This window comes from Alosa pseudoharengus, unplaced genomic scaffold (assembly GCF_046254945.1).
Source record: "Alosa pseudoharengus isolate Yale_2024_CS ecotype anadromous, Long Island Sound unplaced genomic scaffold, YU_APseudo_1.1 YU_APseudo_1.1_scf_13, whole genome shotgun sequence".
Taxonomy (NCBI): Eukaryota; Metazoa; Chordata; class Actinopteri; order Clupeiformes; family Clupeidae; genus Alosa; species Alosa pseudoharengus.
Genome location: NW_027468598.1, coordinates 33,938,701 through 33,962,053, shown reverse-complemented (window position 1 = coordinate 33,962,053; position 23,353 = coordinate 33,938,701). Strand labels below are relative to the sequence as shown.

The following is a 23,353-nucleotide window of genomic DNA, read 5'->3' as shown; positions in this document are numbered from 1 at the left end:
ATGGCACCTTATTATGGAGTGTTACCAAAACACGTTGGTGTTGCTTTAAATAATGGTGGTTATTTGGTTATCTAAGTGCATTTAAGACTTTCAGCCAACTCTCAGTGTGCATGCTGGTGTGCTGACGTATCATGCTCTCTCCACACTGTGACTTCTCCAAAGACACGCCGGCCCCTGGGAGCCGAGTGATGTCAGCGCTCTTCTCTTCCTTCTCTGTGGCACCAGTAGACCAGTGAGACTAGCGCGTGGCTGACCTGTTTCAGCGTATTGTGAAACTAGTGCATAGCTGACCTGTTTGAGCGTATCTGTGAGACTAGTGCATAGCTGACCTGTTTGAGCGTATTGTGAGACTAGTGCATAGCTGACCTGTTTGAGCGTCTCTGTGAGAATAGTGCATAGCTGACCTGTTTGAGCGTATTGTGAGACTAGTGCATAGCTGACCTGTTTGAGCGTCTCTGTGAGACTAGTGCTTAGCTGACCTGTTTGAGCATCTTTGTGAGACTAGTGCATAGCTGACCTGTTTGAGCCTCTCTGTGGCACCAGTACCTAGCTGATGTGATTGGACCTCTCTGTGGCACCAGTACCTAGCTGATGTGATTGGACCTCTCTGTGAGACTAATGTGTAACTGACGTGAGTGGTCATCTCCTCTCTGTGTTGAGATGTGTGTAGCGGCGCTGACGTGAGTGGTCATATCCTCTCTGTGTTAACTGCGTACATAGCTGACGTGAGTGGTCATATCCTCTCTGTGTTGCAGGTTGCTGCTGTCCCTGTGTTGAGATGTGCAGGTTGCTGCTGTCCCTGTGTTGAGATGTGCAGGTTGCTGCTGTCCCTGTGTTGAGATGTGTGTAGCGGCGCTGACGTGGGTGGTCAACTCCTCCCTGTGTTGAGATGTGCAGGTTGCTGCTGTCCCTGTGTTGAGATGTGCAGGTTGCTGCTGTCCCTGTGTTGAGATGTGTGTAGCGGCGCTGACGTGGGTGGTCACCGCCTCTCTGTGTTGCAGGTTGCTGCTGTCCCTGTGTTGAGATGTGCAGGACGCCCGCACTGCCCAGCCCGTTCCCGGCCAGGCCTCTTCTCCGACTGACCACGTCTGAAGTGTCTGAGAACATGAAGTGTTTATAACCATAGGTAATCTTCAGATGCACACCACGCACACACCAATCAAGTGTGTTTAAATTCACTTTCAACTCAAACTCTGTTTGCTCTCCGCTCTTTTTGTCTTGTGCTTTCACATCATTTACTGTAAAGACAGTTTTACAACTGCACAATATGTCCCATTTCAATCTGAACAGTTGGTAACGCTATATATAAAGGTTCCATAATAAATAGCAAACTAGTCATTACCTAATCCGTTGTTAATATTTGTTAATTGTTACTAAAATATCTATTTGGCACAAGTTAATAGTTTTTTTCTAGCCTGGCGAGCCGGACCCACATTAAAATGTAGGGTCTGGGCACTCACCGTTCGCAGTGCTCAGTCCGAGGGGCGGGATAATCAGTTGTGTTTCAAACTCCCTCTGCACGCAATAGGACGCAATAGGATATTTGTTTTCAAGTAGCAGGAAATTCAAGCCAAACCGTTGCAACTCTGCCATCAATCATTATGTTAAGCCCACCAAACGACTCTATACACGATTTCAATGTCCTGATTAAGTTTCGATTTCTGGAGCTCACAAGCCAACGGAGAGTTGCTAGACTAGGCTTGGCAGCAAATGTAATTTGCTGCCGCTAGGGGCGCGTCTTGATTTCTAGGCTAGTTTTTTTCATCATTAATTAAATATTAGTTGTTTGCATAAAATCTGTATGTTAATGTTTTAACTACTGTAATAGAAAACAATCAATTAACTAATATTGTCTAAATGTCTTTTTGGCACTAATTAACAGTTTTATCTTACATCATTTAAATGTTAAATGTTTATTTACAAATTATATATTAATATAAAAGTGAATGATATATTATTATTTAACTATTTGTTATTAAACTGTGCTTCTGCCTATCCCAATATAAACCACTCCTCATAGGACCATTACAATAAAGTTGGTTAAGATTACAGTAATTCATATATAAGTAATATATAGCTATCAGTGTGGGGCCCCTTATAATAAAGTTGGTTAAGCTTAATTAATATATTAGTAATATAGTAATATACACAGACAGATTGTAATATTATATCTACACAGATTAGTAATATACACAGACAGACAAAGCTAATGACATGAACAATGTTGACACAATAGCTTATGTACTTATTTTTATTTTGCTTGTGCAGATGGTGTTTTATGTACGCCAGCCTAAAGGTATACATGTGATAAGCCAGTTTTGGTCTCAGTCCCTTCATCCTCTGACTAATAGTTATAAATCTTCAGTGTCCCGCCGGTGGGAGGTTACCCCCCTCCCCCACCTACCCCCAACTAAATCAATTGTATGCACCATTGTATGCATCATATTGCTATGTAGCATAGTAATGTTATACACCATTTGAAAGCTTTTGGGAATCCAAAAATGACAACTTTTTTCATGTACAATCTGTATAGTGCTTTACATTCTCAGATTAATTTTTACTACGTCTCAATTAAATTTGATCCAAAATGCCCTCGTTTTACAAAATGCATGAGCATACCTTGGCAAATAATGGTCTAAAGCACTCATATTTTCATTGTATATTGATCTACTTTTGCTTCATAAGACCTGGTGCTAGGGCTCAGTTGTGTTTCTAAGTGATATCAAGTGACTTAGAGGGAATTTACTGGAATGCTTTTGAATGTGAATCACATGTGGAGATACAGTTTCCAACCAAGAAATTTAGTGTAAAAATGGTGGATTGCATGTTTTGCATGCAACTACCTATAAAACTGAAACATAAAAGTCTATGCAGTTTTTGTAATCTCAACAATAGCCAGTATTTTGAAACCTGGTGTACTTTGATTGACTGCATGTACCTTGTGAAGTGAAAACAAGTGTTATTCTTTGTTATTCTTTGACAGAATAATTTAATTTTGAGTCAGATTTCCAGTGTTTTGGTTCAAGTTAGTGTGTGCAGAGAAAGATGTATTAGTATATATTTAACAAAATGTGTTTTTGCGAAGAAAATGATTAATTTGGCCAATTGTGTTTTGTAAGTGTGAGTCTGTGTTAAGAGTTTAGAAAAAGTATCTGAAGTATGGGTAAGCGCTTGTTAGCAATTGAAAAAAACTAACAAATATTACTGTAATACAATATTAGTTAATATATTGTTTTCTATTTGTTAAAACATTAACGTACAGATTTTTATGCAAACAACTAATATTTAATTAATGACGAAAAAAATATTAATTTGTGCCAAATAGATATTTTAGTAACAATTAACAAATATTAACAAAGGGTAATGACTAGTTTGCTACTTATTATGGCACCTTATTATAAAGTGTTGCCGAATAGTTTAATTGGAATCACAAAAAACTGCCCATGTAAACGCTCTTAAAGCCATAGTGTCTCCTGTCATTAGATCTGTGTGAACTGGCCCTTATATATAGTCTGCAGTTTGTCAGAGTCAGAGTAATCTTTTTTCAATAAGGGGATGTTTGTTGGTTGTTTCCTGTTGCCTGGGACACCCTGACATTCTGGAGGAAGGAGCTTTTTGGCTGTTCACAGGCTTTCTAAATGAAGCGTTTCTGTGTGGAGACCAATAAACTGAATTGACGTGTGCTATTATTCTGAACAACAAGTCCAGAAGAAACCTAAAGCACTGCTGCTTTTTTGGCAGCAGTTTCTTCCTCCTTTCTCGCTCTTTCAACCAATCTTTCTCTCCCTCACACACACACACACACGCACACACACACATTTGAACAATACTATTTTTTTAGAAGCAGTTGTCTCTCACTCACACACACACATAAAAAAAAGATACGCGCGCGCACACACACACACACACACACACATTCTCCTTGCTCTCTAACATCCTTTTTCTGTCCTCCATTTTACCCTAATAATTTCCTCAGATCATTTTCTTTCTTCCTGTTCAAAGCCCACTTCTCTCCCACTTTTTGTGTCTCTGGCGTCATGTTTTACTAAGCCAGGTTAAAATCATTCACTGATGACCCACTTTAGAGTGCTTTGGAGGGCGGGCAGACAGGCACACGCATGGTCCCCTAGCTCGCTCTCTCTCTCTTTCTCTCTCTCCGTCCCTCTCTCTGTTATCTCTCCTTCCTCTTTTTCTTAATGTCTGCTCGCTCTCTCCCTCCCTCTCTTTCTTGTGTACACTATGTCCTTCCAACTCTTACTCTCTCTCTCTCTCTCTGTCCTGTTTTATAAACCAATAACAGTAAATGTTTTTAATGCAACATTTAAATGTAACCAATACACATGTTCCAATAAATGGAATATTGAAGTAAAACATCTCTCTCTCTCTCTCTCTCTCTCTCTCTCTCTCTCTCTCTCTCTCTCTCTCTCTCTCTCTCTCGGGGTGTGTGTGTGTGTGTGGCAGGTAATGACGAGGCACCACCCTAACCCTGGAGATGCCGAAGAGAAGAGACATTCTTGCCATCGTGTTGATCGTGTTGCCGTGGACACTGCTCATCACCGTCTGGCACCAGAACGCCATTGCACCCCTGCTGGCCATTCGCAAGGGTACATACACACAATGCCCTCTAGTCTCCTCTCTTACACAGAAACACTCACACACACGTACACACACACACACACACACACACACAAGGGTACATAAACACAATGCCCTCTGCTCTCCTCTCTTACACAGAAACACTCACACACACGTACACACACACACACACACACACACACAAGGGTACATAAACACAATGCCCTCTGCTCTCCTCTCTTACACAGAAACACACACACACATGTACACACACACACACACACACACACACAAGGGTACATAAACACAATGCCCTCTGCTCTCCTCTCTTACACAGAAACACACACACACATGTACAAACGCGCACGCACACACGCACGCACACACACACACGTACACACACACACGTACACACACACACACACACACACACATACAAACATGCACACACTCACACACGCATGCACACACACACACACAACCAAATACACATACATACATACACACACACACACACACATACGCGCGCACGCACACACACACACACACACACACACACACACGCGCACGCACACGCGCGCACACACGCACACGTGCGCACACACACATGCACGCACACCCACACTCACACACACTAAGAACTTGTCCTATCCTTTGTCCTATCCCTGTCCTAAAATCAACATCGTTTTTAACCAGAACCTCAAAAACAGGTCGTTTTTTTTTTTTTTTGGGGGGGGGGGGCATAATTTCATTCACTTACCACAGCAGTGTGGGCAGAGTCAAGCAGCTACTGTAAAGCAGGTACACGTAGAGGTCTTCAGATGACAACATGCAACAATGAGACAAGTGGTGAATAGTGTTGTTTTTGTTGAGATCTAGCTGACATGACTAATAGCACAGAGAGACACTTCCTGATCAGTCCTTTTAACTCCTCTTCTTTCACATTAAATCTAACATGCTGGGTCTCTGTGAAAAACACAGGCAGGTGACCTTTATACGACACACTTGCCACTCTGCACAGCCAGAGAGCAGAGGTGTTGCATGAGTCACTGTTCCTGTTAAGAGCTACCCCAGTAGGCTCCACGGATGCATCCTAATAAACAGGATTGTTTTCTACTCTGGTGCGCGGATGTGGCTAACGCCTGAAACAACTCAGGCTAAATGGGGTCAGCCAATCTGTTTCCAGCCCGCACACTCACAGGGCGAGAAACTCAGACGACCATAATTGAGATGGTCTTTCGTCTGCCTGTGAGGGTCCTGTTTGTGTTGATGTGTTTAGCATTCTCCGAGAAAGAGAGAGAGAGAGAGAGAGAGGGAGGGAGGGATGAGAGAGAGACAGAGAGAAAGGATGAGATCCATCTCTGCTGCCTTTTAATCAGATAGACAGAGTAACAAGAGGATTGCAAACAAGCTGCAGACGGGCCCGGAGGGGGCTACCTCAGACGCTGAGCGCAACGTTCTCACACTGGACAAAAACAAAGTCCTTTTTAGGCAAGTCCCTCCACTCGGCGGCCATATTGCAACGCTTTTTGGGCACTCATCGGGCATCCTATTCGGCAGAAATGCGCGTGCGTAAGGCTTAACAACACCAATCTTGCTCCAGCGGCGAGTTCACAACACATGATTGGCACAATGTCTTCACAACACACCATATGATTGGCTCAGTGTATTCACATCACACCACATGATTGGCTCAATGTATTCACATGTCGACGTTTTGCCGAGGAAGGGGTGTGATATGTGTAGACAACGGCCATATTGGCGTTACAAACTAGCCCCATGCATTTCTATGGAGGATTTTTTGAGTGCTGTGTCTCATTAGAAAGTCTCTGACAAAACCGACCCAGATAGCGGATTCTGGCTCGGACCCGACCGGGTCAATCAGGTGTGGTCCTGGTGACACTGGAGGCTTGTCTGTTGTTCTGATGGCAGAGGTGCCAGAGCGTCAGCTATCAAACTGATACAGTCCTGCGATTTGTTGGGGTAACACTGCTAAGTCAGGGTCTTTTCTTACCCTGTCAGCGTGGCTACCACTGTGAACCAAGAATCGTGAATGGTGCTGTTTTACACAAATCAAATCTGTCAGCTGGCTTTTGTTTGCTTCTCCTGTAGCTTTCTCGCAGTGCCTGTTCAGAAGTCAGATGGCAAACAGGCAGGCATGACTGATAGGAAACAAGTAAGATTACGTTTGTCAGGAGGCTGTTTCCATCTGGGGTGGAGAGACTGCAACTCTCACCTTCTTAGTGCCTCCAGAGTGAAGAAGCCACTGTACTGATACAGGAGATTGGTCAATTAGCAGCTTTTAGACACATTACATTGTTTTCAGTGAAATTTCTGGCTACTAAACAAAAGAGTTCACTTTTGTATTCCTCCAAGTAGATTGCCCATGCGTGTCAGCCAGTAGATTGGCTTTCTTGAAAATACGCTGCCTGCTGTTTATATACTGACATACTGAGGTAATGTCTGCAAACAAGTGTCAGGTTTTTTACCGTGATTGTAGTATGCTAATGAGTGCCAGGTGTTTTACTGTGACTGTAGTATGCAAATCAGTGCCAGGTGTTTTAATGTGGCTGTAGTACTGTATGCAAACAGGGACAGGTGTGAGTGAGCAAGTCACAAATCAGAAGTTTAACACCACTTCTGTCTCTAAGGATACCCGCAAGACCACAAGACCACCGAAACCAGTCGCTTCGGTAAAATTTACAAAATTAAGATATTGTGCTCACATGAACGGCCATAAACTAAGCTTTCCAACGATATGTACATCGAGGGTATTGCAAAAAGTATCGCTAAGATAACCGTATCCAAAATTGGCATGGATCTCCTGTCACAATACGCCATACTCCAGAAGATCAATCACCAAAAATCAAGAAAAAAAAAAGAAAATCACCAAATTGTCATGTGCAATAGTGTGAGTGCACTGTTATTACAGAGAGGGTTAAACAGTCAAAACGTATGTTTTTCCGTGAAATTTATTTAATTTATACTGTATACTGTTGAATTATGCGTGAAACGTGAAATTCAACATTTTAACCCGTACGCTTGTTTATCGTGGATTTTCTCAAAATAGCACTGTGCGCAAAGCGACTGGTTTCGCCTTTCAGGGTCACATTTCAAGAAGTCCAAGCACATCCAAGAGCTTCTCTCTGAGACCCAGTCTTAACACATCTTCCAGATTCCAGCATGCTGACAGTGGCCTTGGCAGTCTTAACAGCAGATGCATGCGGGCTGTTTCCAGGGGCAATACTGGCCTGATATACAAACGGAACAAACTGGAATCTTATTACATGATCTTCCAATTGAGCCCCTTGGAGCAGCCTTGTGTGGTTCCTACTGAGCCCCCCCCCCCCCCATGCCTGTTCAGCCTAATCCCTCCCTCCCCCCCCCCCCGCGGCCTCAGTCTTACCGTGCTGCTCTCACCTCTTTCAGCTTGTCACCACCTAGTCAGAGACTTCTTTATCATTCCCGAGCGGCTAGCCATCCACCGCCACCGCCTCGCAGGTAGCTACTCCTCTCCCCTCTCCCGTCTCTGCTCTCTCTCTCTCTCTCTCTCTCTCTCTCTCTCTCTCTCCTCTCTCTCTCTTGCTCTCACGCGTCCTTTCTGAACATTAATACAAACCTGAGCAGCCCCAGAGGAGGGCGTGCTAACGCTTTAATTCTCCTCCTCTTCCTCCCCTCTTCCTCCATCCACCTCGTCCCCTCTCCACTCACCTTCTCTTCCTCCTATTTATCATCTTTCTCTTCCTCCTCCTCTTCATCCTCCCCTCCCCCTCCACCCATTCCTACTCCTCCATATCTCCCTCCTACTCCTCCCATTCATCCTCTTTTTTCTTCCCTCCTCCTCTTCCTCCTCCATCTCCTCTTCCTCTTCCGGTGTTCAGATGACGGTGCAGACGGACGCCGCGAGGCGGGCGCGGTGGGCGATTCCAAGGAGTACTGCTCGCCGGACAAGGACATCGTGGAGGTGGTGCGCACCGAGTACGTGTACACGCGGCCGCCGCCCTGGTCCGACGTGCTGCCCACCATCCACGTGATCACGCCCACCTACAGCCGGCCGGTGCAGAAGGCGGAGTTGACGCGGCTGGCCAACACCTTCCTGCACGTGGCCAACCTGCACTGGATCCTGGTGGAGGACTCGCAGCGCCGGACGCCGCTGGTGGCACACCTGCTCCGAGAGACGGGCCTCAACTACACGCACCTCAACGTGGAGACGCCGCGCAACTACAAGCTGCGGGGCGACACGCGGGACCCGCGCATCCCTCGCGGAACCATGCAGCGGAACCTGGCACTACGCTGGCTACGGGAGACCTTTAGCCCCAACAGCAGCCAACCGGGCATCGTCTACTTCGCTGATGACGACAACACCTACAGCCTGGAGCTGTTCGAGGAGGTAAGGCAAACTATAACATCGGAAAGAAAGCGTTTATTTCTATAGGAGGTAAGGCAAACTATAACATCGGAAAGAAAGCGTTTATTTCTATTGGAGGTAAGGCAAACTATAACATCGGAAAGAAAGTGTTTTTATTTTTTTAGGAGGTAAGGCAAACTAGAACATCGGAAAGAAAGTGTTTATTTCTGGAGGTAAGGCAAACTATAACATCAGAAAGAAAGCATTTATTTCTATAGGAGGTAAGGCAAACTATAACATCAGAAAGAAAGTGTTTATTTCTGTAGGAGGTAAGGCAAACTATAACATCAGAAAGAAAGTGTTTATTTCTGTAGGAGGTAAGGCAAACTATAACATCAGAAAGAAAGTGTTTATTTCTGTAGGAGGTAAGGCAAACTGTAGCATCGGAAGGAAATTGTTTATTTGTGGACATAGGATGATGAGGCTTTTCGAATCATGTCTGTTTCTCATAAAAAAAAATTTTTGAAAAGGAGTGATTCCTCGACTCAAGAGGTGCTCTTTGGATGGGAAACACTGAACATTCAAAACAAGAATATTCAAAAGAAGGGTTTTTGAAGTTGTTTTTTTATTTCTTGTTTTAAATGTCTATGATGTTTGATAGACAACAATAACACATAAAAATCTACGCCCATTTGATGTTTCTTCATGATCTGAAGGTTTATTTTGGTGTAGATGGTGGTGTTCTCTTATGAGTACACAGCAGTAGGGCATGGAGGATTGCTAAGCTCCATTAGGCGGTCTGTGTACTGAAAAGCTGGAGAGTAGCTCCACTAGGCTCATTAGGGTGTCAGTTTATCTGATCAAGACTCGTGTCGGCTAGGCGGAGCAGTTCCACTAATGGGTCCGCAGGTTGAGGTCTAAGGTCATGGGTCTGATTCTCAGTGAACTCGCTAATTGATTGAATAAACGCCTTATCTGCACTGAAATGTCTTACTGCGCATTGGATGAAAACATTGGATCGTTGGATTGGATTGAAAACGTTGGTTTTACTAGTATTGAATTAGTAATAAATAAAAATAAATTAGTAACATTAGATAACAATGAATGATAGAAACTGAAGCACCAGAATTCACTGTAGCACCAGGATTGACCTTGAGCTTGGCTTTACATACTCCGCTATATATTTTTCAAATGGTTTGTGTGTGTGTGTGTGTGTGTGTGTGTGTGTGTGTGAGTGTGTGTGTGTGTGTGTGTGTGTGTGTGTGTGTGTTTCTGTGTTTGTTTATGATTTGTTTCTGATCAATAATCAACCACTGGACTGCAGGGGTGTGAAAACAGAGGATGAAAGATTATTGATTGCTTGGTCTGTCGTTGCTGTCTTCAGTCAGTTAACGCAGCTCTATGGATTAGCTACAGTATGTGTACATTTAGGTGAGTCAGTAGACAGGAGACGCAGCTCTATGGATTAGCTTTGTGTACAGTTAGGTGAGTCATGCTGTTGATATTTGAGCAATGCGTGAAAGCTTAAACAAAGTCAAAAAGAATTTCAAAAAAGGAGAATTCAAAGAAGTGTTTCGGTTTTCCCAAGGATACAGGGAATATCTATCTATCTGTCTGTCAGTCTACCTATCTATCTATCTGCCTGCCTGTCTATCTAACTATCAATCCATCCCCCCATCCACCCATCGTTCCTCCTGGGCATTAGCGATCCCTGCCCTTGCTCTCTGTCCACGGTGACTTGCTCTGCACTTCGCCATGCTGTCCCTGTTAAAAGTGTTCATTTCAGAGGCCGCTCCCCAGGAAGGCAATCTGGGCAGCTTCTGATTGAGTTTGGGAGCCAACAAGACCGGCAACAGTTCATAATGCTGTCTAAAATGACCACAAGAGCACTCTCGCCCCATATAACCTGATCAGTATAGGTATAGGACTGACCTGCTGCGCCTCAAACCACAGACCTCATAGAGAGATGTGTGTGCTTGTGTCTTTATGCATGTGTGTGTGTGTGTGTGTGTGTGTCTGTGTGCGTGTGTGTGTGTGTCTGTGTGTGTGTGTGTGTGTGTGTGTGTGTGTGTGTGTGTGTGTGTGTGTCTGTGTCTGTGTCTGTGTCTGTATCTGTGTCTTCCCATGGCAGAGAGCACAACACTACATGGAGGAAGAAAAGACAGTGAGGCTAAGAGACAATAAAACACAATAAAAGAAGGTGGTAAAAGAGAGTGATAGAGAGAGAGAGGGCAGGAGAGGGGGATTGTGGAGCGACGCAGGGCTGTAAATATGAGCCCTGTGGTGTATTGATGGTCCTGTCATTACCTGTGCCGCGGGGATCAGCCATAATAAGCTCACAGACAACCCCTCCATCACACCGCTCAGCGCCGCGGTGACCAGGAAGGGTTGCCAGGGGATACAGGATCTGTCTCTGTGCTGACAGACCGCTGCGGTGGAAGGGAGAAGGGGGGTTCGGTTTCCCTCTGCACAAGAACTTCCTGTTCACACGGTCCCGTTCACCACACTGGTGGCACGACATCACACAGGCATAGAGCACAGAGTGTGTCCTCTATGTGCAAATGTGCACGACATCTCACAGGCATAGAGCACAGAGTGTGTCCTCTATGTGCAAATGTGCACGACATCTCACAGGCATAGAGCGCTGAGTGTGTCGTCCATGTGCAAATGTGCACGACATCTCATAGGCATAGAGCGCTGAGTGTGTCGTCCATGTGCAAATGTGCACGACATCTCATAGGCATAGAGCGCTGAGTGTGTCGTCCATGTGCAAATGTGCACGACATCTCATAGGCATAGAGCGCTGAGTGTGTCCTCTATGTGCGCAGGTGTTCCGTTTTTATTGGAGCCCTGGGGTCTGTCTCAGACATGAATATTATTGCTCAAGTGATCTTTTGTTAACCATGTGTGTGTATGCCTGTGTGTGTGTCTGTGTGTCTCTGTGTGTGCTTGTATCGCCTGCAAAGTCATTTTAAAACACAACACAAGACAGCTGCACCAAACCCCTTAACTTCCTAGAAACACATGAGAATAATGGCCCCATGTGTGGCTATGACCACAATGCTGTTCTAAAGCTGTCTGCCATTCATGGCAGTGAGTCTCTGCAGCTATCACTGGGGAGAAATGGCACACAGATATTGAAACATAATGTTTCCAGACCCTGGGGGAATCTCATGAACAGGCATTCATGAGCTTATAAAAAAACATAACAGTCTTTAAAAGTCTCCATCAAAACTAAAGAACTCTTTAAACCGTTCACACAATTGGATTATTATGCCCATCTGATCCTCCAAATGTGGTACCACTTTGTTCTTGGCCTGAGACTGTGGCTGACTGGAGAACGGTTCCGGCCCAGATCGGTGCCGGGTCCGAGCCAGCTGTCCGTGGTTCTCCATCTGGAAGTGGAAGCGCCTCATCTTTTAGTCACGGTTCTCCTTCAAATCCTCTTGAATTCTTAAAAAAGCTCAAAAAAGAGCCCACATTAGATTCCAACAAAATGGAGATAGCGTTTTTTGAGATGCATAGGAGGAGAGAGAGCAGTAACGGATAGAAGAGACAGATAGGAGAGATAGAGAGCGAGAGAGAGAGAGAGAGAGAGAGAAAAGAGAGAGAGAGAGAGAGAAAAGAGAGAGAGCTTTTGCTTTTACATTGTGAATCTGAGAGCGACTCATTAAAAATTAATTTGCCCTTGTTAAAAAACAACACCATAGAGGGATGAGCATCAATTATTCAGGCTTTTATTAAAAATGCTTATGTTGGCTGAGCAAACACAGGGAGCTATTTACAGACGGGACTCTATTTTTACCTCTCACTCTTCTAAGACACTGAAATGTCAAGGACTTGACTCAACTGCTTGGGATTAAGTCAATAGGTTTTGTTTGCTGGACACAGCTATGATAAACAGTGTAGCCAGACTATTGCTTATTTCAGTCTGTATGAGGATGGCCTATAGTCAGAGTATAGTAGAAGTACACATCAGTGTTGAAACTGTATAGATTCAGGTTGATTTTGACTTTTGAGAGGTATTTAGACGCAAATGACATGATGGAATCCTAACTGGAAATGGAACCCGGGCCGTGGCTCTAACACATGTTATATAGGTTGGACCGAATTCATAATGTCTAAAGATGCTAATGTCAGATAAGCATCTTATATAAACTGGTTTATAAAAGGCTGTCATCTCCATCTTACATCTTTAGTATAAAATGTTATTCTCCTCATTGATAATGTTTTGTTTCTTTTTTTACCATTTTGTACTATAGACACACCTCGATTCCCACATTACATAGCTTAAAATAATTGTATAATATCAATGGCCTATGTGGACTATTGTTGGAAATTCAGTTGAGTTGAATTGAGCAACACAATAGAAGAAATGATACCTACTGTATGCTCCTTGGCATCAATATTTTACGTCATAGTCAGGTGCACACTAGCAGTGTCAGAGACTTCATTCTCCGTAATATAAGTCAGTATTAACCTGACTCTCGCCAGATGAATTTCGTTCCGCCTAACTCCACTCATCCATCTGGGACCAATCCATTGGAGTGTTGCTTCAGAAGGCTGGGCCTAATCAAAAAATGCTTGCATATGATTGAATAAGCCACTTGTCCGTCATCTATTGACGTGCTACTTCAACCACTCACATCGAAGCCAACCCGTGACGCTGATAACAGTCTCACAGTCGCTTCTACGCTATGTCACATCTATGAAACTCTCGCCCTGCGTCCTGATTGGCTGTACCATAAAATCGGGTGCAGAAATCACTCTAAATGGAAGAGGTCCCAGATGGATCTGAAGCTAGGCGGAGCTAAGCAGAACGGAATTCATCTGGCGAGAGTCAGGTTAAGTCAGTGTAGCTTCAGAGTGAGTTTGAAGCTGTTATTTTAAGGGAAAAGAACTGCATTGAGTAGCTTTAAATCAAACCCACGGAAAGAACCGTAAAGGCTTGTAGACGTAAACAGGGTTGTTTATCTTCATTATTCCTTTTTGGGTGAAAGAGATTGGAAGGCAATGAATGCAGCATAAAAACAGCCTTTTGAAAAAAGATTGTTAAGGCGGAGCAAGATATTTCATCAGGAGCCACTTCCGGGAACCTGGATCGCACGAGGGGGGGGGGTCAAAATCCCCCTTTATGCAGAGCAGACTGCTGCATTGAAGTCTATGGCCATAGCTCAGAATTTCACCACATATGCTAAGATCTTGGTTCTATAGAATTAGGAATGTGAATTGTGGGCACGTTTTCATGATCCTCAAACCCTTCTGAACATTTCAGGTACATTTTTAGCATTTTTGAGCATTCCAGTCTGGAGAAAATCGACTTTATATCAGGTGTGCGCCGGTTATTTATGCCGCTGCTGTTGGCCGGTTGCAATGTACGCTCATCAATACGTCATCGACACGCCTCTTTATGCAGACAGGATTTTGCGCCCATAGACATGAACTACGACGAAGAATCATGCTCCGCCTTAACAATCTTTGTTTTGAACGCTGGTCCACTAGCATCACACTACTGGTCCACTAGCATCACACTACCGAGACTGATCTGAACACTGGTCCACTAGCACCACACTACTGAGACTACTGAGATCTGAATGGCTTCATCCTAGGCTTATGATGACAGCCCACATCAGAGGTCACCCCCACCAACAAATAAACCTTTCATGCAGTCAGAATGCAGTCATAATGAATGCACTTCTGTGTGTGTGTGTGTGTGTGTGTGTGTGTGTGTCGGCTCAGGAATGATTAATGTGTTCCTTCTTTAGAGTTTCTCTACATTTGTTTCCATTCTTATTGTGCAGACTTCACAGGAGCAGACATGTCTCCCAGGGCCACTTGCATCACAGTAAATGGAGCGCACACACACAAACACACACACACACTCTCTCTCTGTCTCTCTTTCTTTCTCTCTCTTGCTATACACACACATACACTAACACATACACACACTCTACACTGGCATATGCAAGTATTCACATATACTGTACACACTCACACATACCTGCACATACAAACAAACAAATAGACAGGCACATACACATTTAATCATGCACCTACACACAAAGGCGGGAGAGAGATAAAGATGCACATAATGTAGTCCAACACAGGACACACTAGCTATTGACTAACTTGGGCACAGGGAGCCACAATAACTAATAAAGATGAAATGAAAGAGGACTTCAAAATCTCAGTGTCTGGGGGTGGTGGATAAGGCATGCTACACTCTTAAAACCAATGTGTTCTCCCTGGACACAAAGATGTGTTAAAAAACAGTGCAAGTTTAGTTGTGTTCAATGCAAGCTTTGTTATTTTTAACAGATATTGTTTAACAAATAAAAAAAGGAAACAACACAAACTGTGTTGTCCCTATCTGGACACAGAGATGTGTTAAAAACACAAGTTGTGTTGTTTTCAACACATTCGTTTTCAGAGTGTAGGGAAAGAGGCTCTTCCTGTGGTAGGTTCTGGTTCTTTGAACAGAGGTTTAATGTTAAAGGCAAACACGTTGTCTTTGCCCTGTTAAAAGTGAAACATTTTTCATACATTTTCACAGTAGCCCTTCACCTAGCGTCATTGTATGCGTCATGTTCACTGAGAGCCACCTCCTCAGAGTGCAAGTATTTGCAAAGGTTCATGACAAACTGAAAGCAAATCAAAAAACGTTTTGCAAACATTCGCGAAAGGTTTTTGTTTGCTAACATTGAACACCCCTATGGTGTGAAGGTGAATGGTCCAGAGGTGTCGGCAAACACAGTCCCTCTAGGGAACAGTCTTAGCAGAGCGCCACCTGGTGGTCGCCCTTGCACCTGGAGTTGCTGCGGTACATTTTTAAAATATTAAATTATTCAGTTTAGACTAGAAATGAACCAGTGTGGACACAGAAGTCTGTTCAAATAATCATGGGTCAGTGTGCCCTGGACGTCTTCACAAACTGAGTTTCCGTTCAACAGCGTGAAAATCCAGATAAGCATGGTGGCAAATGAGTTTCAGAAATAGCTTTCCAGGTGGTAATTGAAGAGCAGTTTGATTGACAGGAGGCTGGAGAGAGGCCGGGAAACGTGCTCCAGCCCTGAATCACTATATGAGGCGTTCTGAGTAGCATAGATAAATAAAAACATAAATATTTATCCAGTAGCGCTCCGACCCTCATTTCACAGTAAAGCGTTAAAGTACACACATTTCGAAATACACTCAGTGCAGTGGGCTCTATTTAATAACTTATTAGAGAAGCTGCTTTAGGAAAAAAATGGATTCTGAGGTTAGTCGTTCCAAATGGACAACAGAGCATGTTAGAACACTGCCTGGTGGATGAAATAAGTCAAACACAGACAGCAAAGTTCAAACATCCAATTATTAAGAAAGACTGTTTTGTCTTTATTGACTGTATTGTCAAGATAAACAATTGTGCCCTGAAATGAAAGAAACTTGGAATGAAAGACAAGTCTTTTACCCTCTTCTTAGATAGTAAATATCTTGCAAATACTTTCTGAAAGCTATATACTGTACCTATATTTCTGCACAATAGCAACTTACAATAGGTCTGATAGCTGAGTGATCATTGTGAAGAGAGAGCTTGTACATGCTTATTACTGTAAGCATCATATCCTTTTGCTAATGGATGTAAACTAGAAACCATCACTATGACCAAAGTCCTAATCATTAGTATTATGCGAGATGCAGTTGTGTTTCTTGCCTTCTACAATATGTGATGGTTATTCATTCATTCATTCATTCATTGTTTATTTATTTATTTGTTTGTTTGTTTATTTATCTGTTTATTTGTTTGTTTATTTATTCTCAGAAGTTCATTGAGGGTAGTCCTAATTTTCAGTGAAGGTAGACTGGTCTATATAGATGTCCAGTTGTTCTGGACAGGTCTGGTCTCTGTTGATAACTTTCCTCGATAGCACGTTCACCCGCTGTCTGCCCGAGGTGTGCTGTATGTCCGCATTATGAACCGCGTCCCATCTCCAGTCTGTCCATCCCTGTCCTCAGCGCTCCCCTGTCCTCAGCGCTGTCCATCTCTGTCCTCAGCGCTCCCCTGTCCTCAGCGCTGTCCTGTCCTCAGCGCTCCCTTGTCCTCAGCGCTGTCCTGTCCTCAGCACTCCCCTGTCCTCAGCGCTGTCCATCCCTGTCCTCAGCACTCCCCTGTCCTCAGCACTGTCCTGTCCTCAGCGCTCCCTTGTCCTCAGCGCTCCCCTGTCCTCAGCGCTGTCCATCCCTGTCCTCAGCGCTCCCCTGTCCTCAGCGCTGTCCATCCCTGTCCTCAGCGCTCCCCTGTCCTCAGCGCTGTCCATCCCTGTCCTCAGCGCTGTCCATCCCTGTCCTCAGCGCTGCCCTGTCCCTGTCCTCAGCGCTCCCCTGTCCTCATTGCTCCCCTGTCCTCAGCGCTGTCCATCCAGTGGCCGGTAACGAGAGAGGGCAGCTGTTGCACACGTTGCAATGATAGACCTCCCCCTCTCATACAGACTGCTTCCACCCGCCTGCCTGCCTGTCTGCCGAATTCCTGCACTCCCAGTGGCTTCATTTAACAGGAACGATTTTCTTTCTTTCTCTCTCCCTTCATCTTTCTCTCACCCTCTCCATCCCTCTCTCTCTCTTGTTCTCTCTCACCCTCTTTCCTTCCCTTTCTCTCATACACATTCACATTATCTTTTCTGTGTATGTTTGCATAAATGTTTCTTCGTTTTGCTGTTTTTCACACTCATTACAGTTTGTTTTGTCTCTACAATCTTCTCTCGCTCTGTCTCCTCTCTCTCTCTCTCTCTCTCTCTCTCTCTCCCTCCCCCTCTCTCTCTCTCCTTCTCTCTCTCCCTCTCTCCCTCTCTCTCCCTCTCTCTTCTCTCTCTAGTAGCTGGTTGTGGTGGGTGTGTTTAATATGTGCGGATAAAAATGGCCTGTGCTGTGCTGCTCTCTCCCATATGAGTCACCGGCTCTCTGCTCTCTGGAGCCAACCTGCCCAGGGTCACACACACACACACACACACACACACGCACAGAAAGGGATACATACAACAAGCCCCACTTCTCTCCACAAGACAAACACACACACACACACACACACAGTGGTTTCCTGGCCTGCTGGCATGTGTGTGTGTGTGTGTGGTAGGCATGGCAGGCCGTGTCCTAATGAAGCCCAGAGAGCGCTTGGCTCAGCAGGTTGTAACGAGCAGAGGAAATGCAGCTCTGCACACGCTCAGATCTTCAGATCCCTTACTGCAGCAACCTAGCAGGCCCTGATCAATAGGAGAGGAGTGAAGACATACACACACACACACACACACGCGCACACACACACACACACACACACACACACACACACACACACACACACACAGAGAGCTTTGGAGGCACTGCCAGTGCTTACCTTGACATGTACACACACACACACACACACACACACACACAGAGCTTTGGAGGCACTGTCAGTGCTTACATTAACATGTACACACACACACACACACAGAGCTTTGGAGGCACTGCCAGTGCTTACATTAACATTTACATACACATGTACACACGCACGCATGCATGTACGCAAACACACACACACACACACATACACAGAGCTTTGGAGGCACTGCCAGTGCTTACATTATTGTAACATTTCTCATGCTCTTCTCCGGGATAATGAACTACACACCGGCTCTCACACACTCACACAGAGCTGTTTACTAAACTACTGTGAGAAAAATTGTTTTGGAGGGCTGTGCATATATTGTAGTGAAAGTTGAGCTGTGGAAAACACAGGTTTTTATGTGTGTCTAAAGGTGAGTGGAAATGTTACATTCTGTTACAGAATGGTCAAAAGGTGAAAAGACCAGCAATCCCCTGTGGACTAACCTTTGTACATTCTCTCTCTCTCTCTTTCCCCTTCTCTCTCTCTCCCTCTCTCTCTCCCCCTCTCTCTGTCTCTCTCTCCCTCCCTCCCTCTCTCTCTCTCCCTCTCTCTCCCTCTCTCTCTCAGATGCGCTCCACGCGGAAGGTCTCGGTCTGGCCCGTGGCGTTTGTGGGCGGCCTACGCTACGAGTCGCCTAAGGTCAATGCTGCTGGCAAGGTCTACGGATGGAAGACCGTGTTCGACCCACACCGCCCGTTCGCCATCGACATGGCCGGCTTCGCCATCAACCTGCGCCTCATCCTCTTCAAGCCCCAGGCCTACTTCAAGCTGCGGGGGGTCAAGGGGGGGTACCAGGAGAGCAGCCTGCTCCGAGACCTGGTCACCCTCAACGACCTAGAGCCCAAGGCAGCCAATTGCACTAAGGTGAGTGGGACGCAGGGAGGGGGAATGGACCGGAATAGGAACCAGGACTCTACTGCAGAAAGTGTGTTGCTGTGTACCTGTAGACCTGACCGCCCTCGACGGTGTGGAGCCCAAGGCGGTCAGTTGCACTAATGTGAATGAGGCAGAGAGAGAGAGACAGAGAGAGAGAGAGAGAGAGAGAGAGAGAGAGAGAGAGAAAGAGAGAGAGAGAGACAGAGAGAGAGAGAGAGAGAGAGGGCTGGAATAGAAACTAGGCTCCGGCTGAAAGTGTGACTCCTGTGTACCGGAGACTTTATGAGACCTGACCACCACCGAAGGCGGGCAGAGGGAGAGAGGACTGACTAGAATAGAAACAGGACTCCGTTTAGAAGTGTGACTCCTGTGGACCTGAGAGTTTGGTAGTCAGGTGACGGATATCGGTGTCTTATTTACGGATGCCGGGAGAGGGATTAACACGGAATTCTTGTGTCAAATAGCATTTTCATAATGGTATTACTACTTTTGGTTATCTCCGTTTGAGATAAAAAAAAAAAAAAAAAACATTTTATTTGAAAACACTGGAAGGGTTGACAGTGAGAGGAAAAAATAGCAGTGACAAAGATAAAACATTGCACAGATACAGACCAGATATAAATATAAATATACGTATATCTCTGTATCTGTATCTGTGTATATATATATAGATATATATCCTGGACATCTTAAGCTAAAACAGTGCTGTAGACCCTGTACCAGAGACTATAAAAATCAATCGAGGTCTCATAAACCACTTTTTTATTCAACTGGAATAGCTTGTGAAAGAAACTTAAACACAACTCCCTGAAAACTTTTACAAACTTGGCAGAGTGTTATATATATTCACTTTCCCCAAACTATTTTCCAAACAGCTTAGTTTTCAAAAGATCAATAGCACACTGCTCAGCTCAGCACAGTGAAGTACAAAACCAGGCACCACCCACATGCTGGCATATCTTACCCGACGAAAGGGCACTTGTGGGCTATTCTGCATCACTGCCCATTTCTCTCCCTGCCTGCCCATTCTGATGACTCACTCAGTGGGCATTAGGGTGGCACAGATGCCCAGTTTTATGCCCAGTTTTATCACCAGTAACGTGTATGGTTCTGATGTACGCTAGGCTAGGCTACATACGCACTCACAATCGTTGATAATACAATATGAATCTTTGTTGTGGCACACTTACTAAATTCTCTATACTTGTAAGTGTTTGTTATACAAAATTTTAACTTCAAACCATCTCACCAAAATACTAATGTTCACCACTAAAGACTACATTGTGATTACCAGCTTATTACAGCTGTAATGTATTATGAAAGTTCAAAGTACTGTACCTGAATCATATCCTAATCTGGCCCCTGTCAATTTACAACACTATCAACTACAAACCCTACCTTTAAAGTCTTTGTTATTTATCATTATTCATTAAAACATTAGTTCATTGGGTTACACTTTACTTGACAGTGTCGACATAAGAGTGACATGACACTGTCATGAACGTGTCATAAACAAGTCATAAACGTTTATGACAACGCTTTTGTTATTAAGTGACATTTGGTTTTTGTCATAACAAATTAGGGTTAGGATTAGGGTTAGGATTGGGTTTAGAGTTCGGGTTAGGTTTAGAGTTAGGATTAGGGTTAAGGTTAGGTTTCATGTGTCATGACAGTGTCATGTCACTCTTATGTCGATACTGTCAAGTAAAGTGTTACCGTTCATTTTTACAGTACTTACGGACACTGAATCTAAAGTGACCGACCACTACTGTACGCAGTGAGGCCGAGCGGAGCGGAGCGCAGTGTTCTCTGTGGCGGAGGGGCGGTGGTGAGGAGGCGCAGAGGGACGAGCGGGAGGGGGAAACTGGGTCACAGAGGTCCCCCGCGGGGCCGTCCGGGCTGGGCTTCGGCCGCTGCCCTTCCCCCTGCCGTCATCATGGAGCCAGTCTGGATGACAAGCGGAGACTGTTAACCTTCCTCTCACCCGTCTTAGTGGCAATGGGCCGCTGCCAGGTCTTAAATGTGCCCATGCATTATTCAAACCTCAGACCCACAGAAAAGGGAACGCCGGGCAAGGCGTGGGAGGGGAGGGACAAGGGGACAGGGAAAGTGGGACAAGAGGAAGAGGAGGATGATGAAGATTATGATCATGCTTATGATGATGATGATGATGATGATGATGATCTTGAGCATAATCATGATGGTGATGGTTTACATTTACATTTAGTAATTTTGCAGACACTTTTATCCATAGCAACTTACAACGATGAGGAATAACATTCAAGCTACAAGCTACTAGCTACTAGGTATCTAGCATCATGATGGTGATGATCATAAAGATAATAAAGATGATGATAGTGGTGATGGTTATGGTAAAGATGGATGAAGATGAACATAGACACATGTTGGTCTGTATTTTGTCTGTGTATTTTGAGTGTGTGCTGTTTTATGCTGCTGGGTCGTTCTGGGAGCTCACACTCACTCAAAGGTTCAACTTTATTTCTTTTTATCTCTTCATTTCAAATCTGTCACACGTCAAAGACACATTTCAGTGCACATGTCCATTTATAGAACACCTAGGCTATATCAATACTTCAAAATGCAGAGGAGAAATGATCTACCGTATATTTCAACTTTCTTCTAGTTTTATCTCCCACACTAGATGGATATGAGGTACACAAAAATACTAGCCTGGCTCCGCCTGTCTATGTACTTACGCTCAATTACATTTCCCTACTGTACAGAGAGTCTGGTATCTATCCAGGCTACAAAAATACCAACTCTTGCGTCAAATGCAACCTCAGAATTAGTGCTTTCACCGCAGTGTTGTGCTGTGTGCAGAAAGATGCCCTTTTGGACCATCCACTCAGTAACTCAGTAACCCATTGACTCAGTAACTTAGTAAGTCAATAACTCAGTGACTCAGTAACTCATTGACTCAGTAACTCAATAACTCATTCTCGCCTCTAAATATGGAGCAAACACACCTTCAAAGAGGAAGAAAGAAATGGGAGGAAAAGAGTCATCAGCGAGAAAATCAACATACTTGTGTAGGTTAGGAGGTGTGAGGTGTGTGTGTGTGTGTGTGTGTGTGTGTGTGTGTGGAGAGACAGCATTACGGCAGTATTACAGTGTATACCTGAACCCAATGCTAAACAAACTAAGAAAAAGTGTTTTAGTTTCGAGAAGCTCTCAGTGTTTCATACAGAATCTCAATAAGTCTTCACTACAGCTTGTTCTTTTTAATTTAACATTTTGTATTATGTATGTAAATTCATTTTACACATTAGTATTGTGTCTTCTCTGCATATTCTACACATCCACTGTGACAATCGTAATGTTACAGCAATTAATTGTCCTATTCTTGTGTTCTTGCAGATTCTTGTTTGGCACACCAGGACTGAAAAGCCTGTGCTCGTTAACGAGGGCAAAAAGGGATTCACAGACCCCAATGTAGAGATCTGACGTTCGCCATCTCTAGTGCTGGTGAGGAATCACACACGATGCCAAATATACAGAATCGTGTGCGTGGTGTGTCTGATACATTGACTGACTTCATTACAACTTCAAGATGTTGTCATTAAATCGTAGAAGCAAAACTCAATTCAGTTGATTTTTTGATTAAATATTTTAATTCATACACAATATCATTACATATATGTACACATATTCTTGTTCTAAAACCTGAAGAAATGTTTTTTTGCTGCCAATTTTTGGAACATGCAGGAAAGAATACAGATGTTCAGTTCTGACGTCACATATTAAACGTAATCTGACACAGGAGGTGGTAGGCCATGTGTTAGTGTCCCTGGTCTCCAGGGGCTAATGTGATCACAGCCGCCTGGAGAGGCATCATCTGAGAGCCGCTGAAGAGAAATTAGCATAAACGCTCTGTGGTGAAGTCTGCAGCCAGACTAACAGATGGTGCCAACTGAGTTAGCGCATGCTAGCCCAGACGCATCTTTGCTTTCAAGTTCAACTTTTATGAAATTTCAAACAGCTTATGTCATACCATTACATTTTTTGCCAAAGTACAAAAAGCAAATTAAAAATAGGAGAAAGGATTTATCTCAGAGCAGTGCATAAATCAGAAGTATCTGGTGTTCAAGCCACTGTAGCTGACGCCATGTGAGTTGGGAAATGAATGTTTCCTA

General features: G+C 44.3%; 1 protein-coding gene across 1 annotated transcript; it reads left to right on the top strand.

Moving 5' to 3' along the window:
- The first annotated feature begins 1,036 nt into the window (after positions 1 to 1,036).
- On the top strand, positions 1,037 to 22,672 carry LOC143121266 (galactosylgalactosylxylosylprotein 3-beta-glucuronosyltransferase 1). Its single transcript, XM_076281633.1, has 5 exons — positions 1,037 to 1,126; positions 4,462 to 4,604; positions 8,457 to 8,965; positions 18,891 to 19,187; positions 22,578 to 22,672. Exons 2-5 carry the CDS (start codon positions 4,493 to 4,495, stop codon positions 22,662 to 22,664), a joined length of 1,005 nt encoding a protein of 334 aa, XP_076137748.1. The 5' UTR covers positions 1,037 to 1,126; positions 4,462 to 4,492; the 3' UTR covers positions 22,665 to 22,672.
- The last annotated feature ends 681 nt before the right edge of the window (positions 22,673 to 23,353 follow it).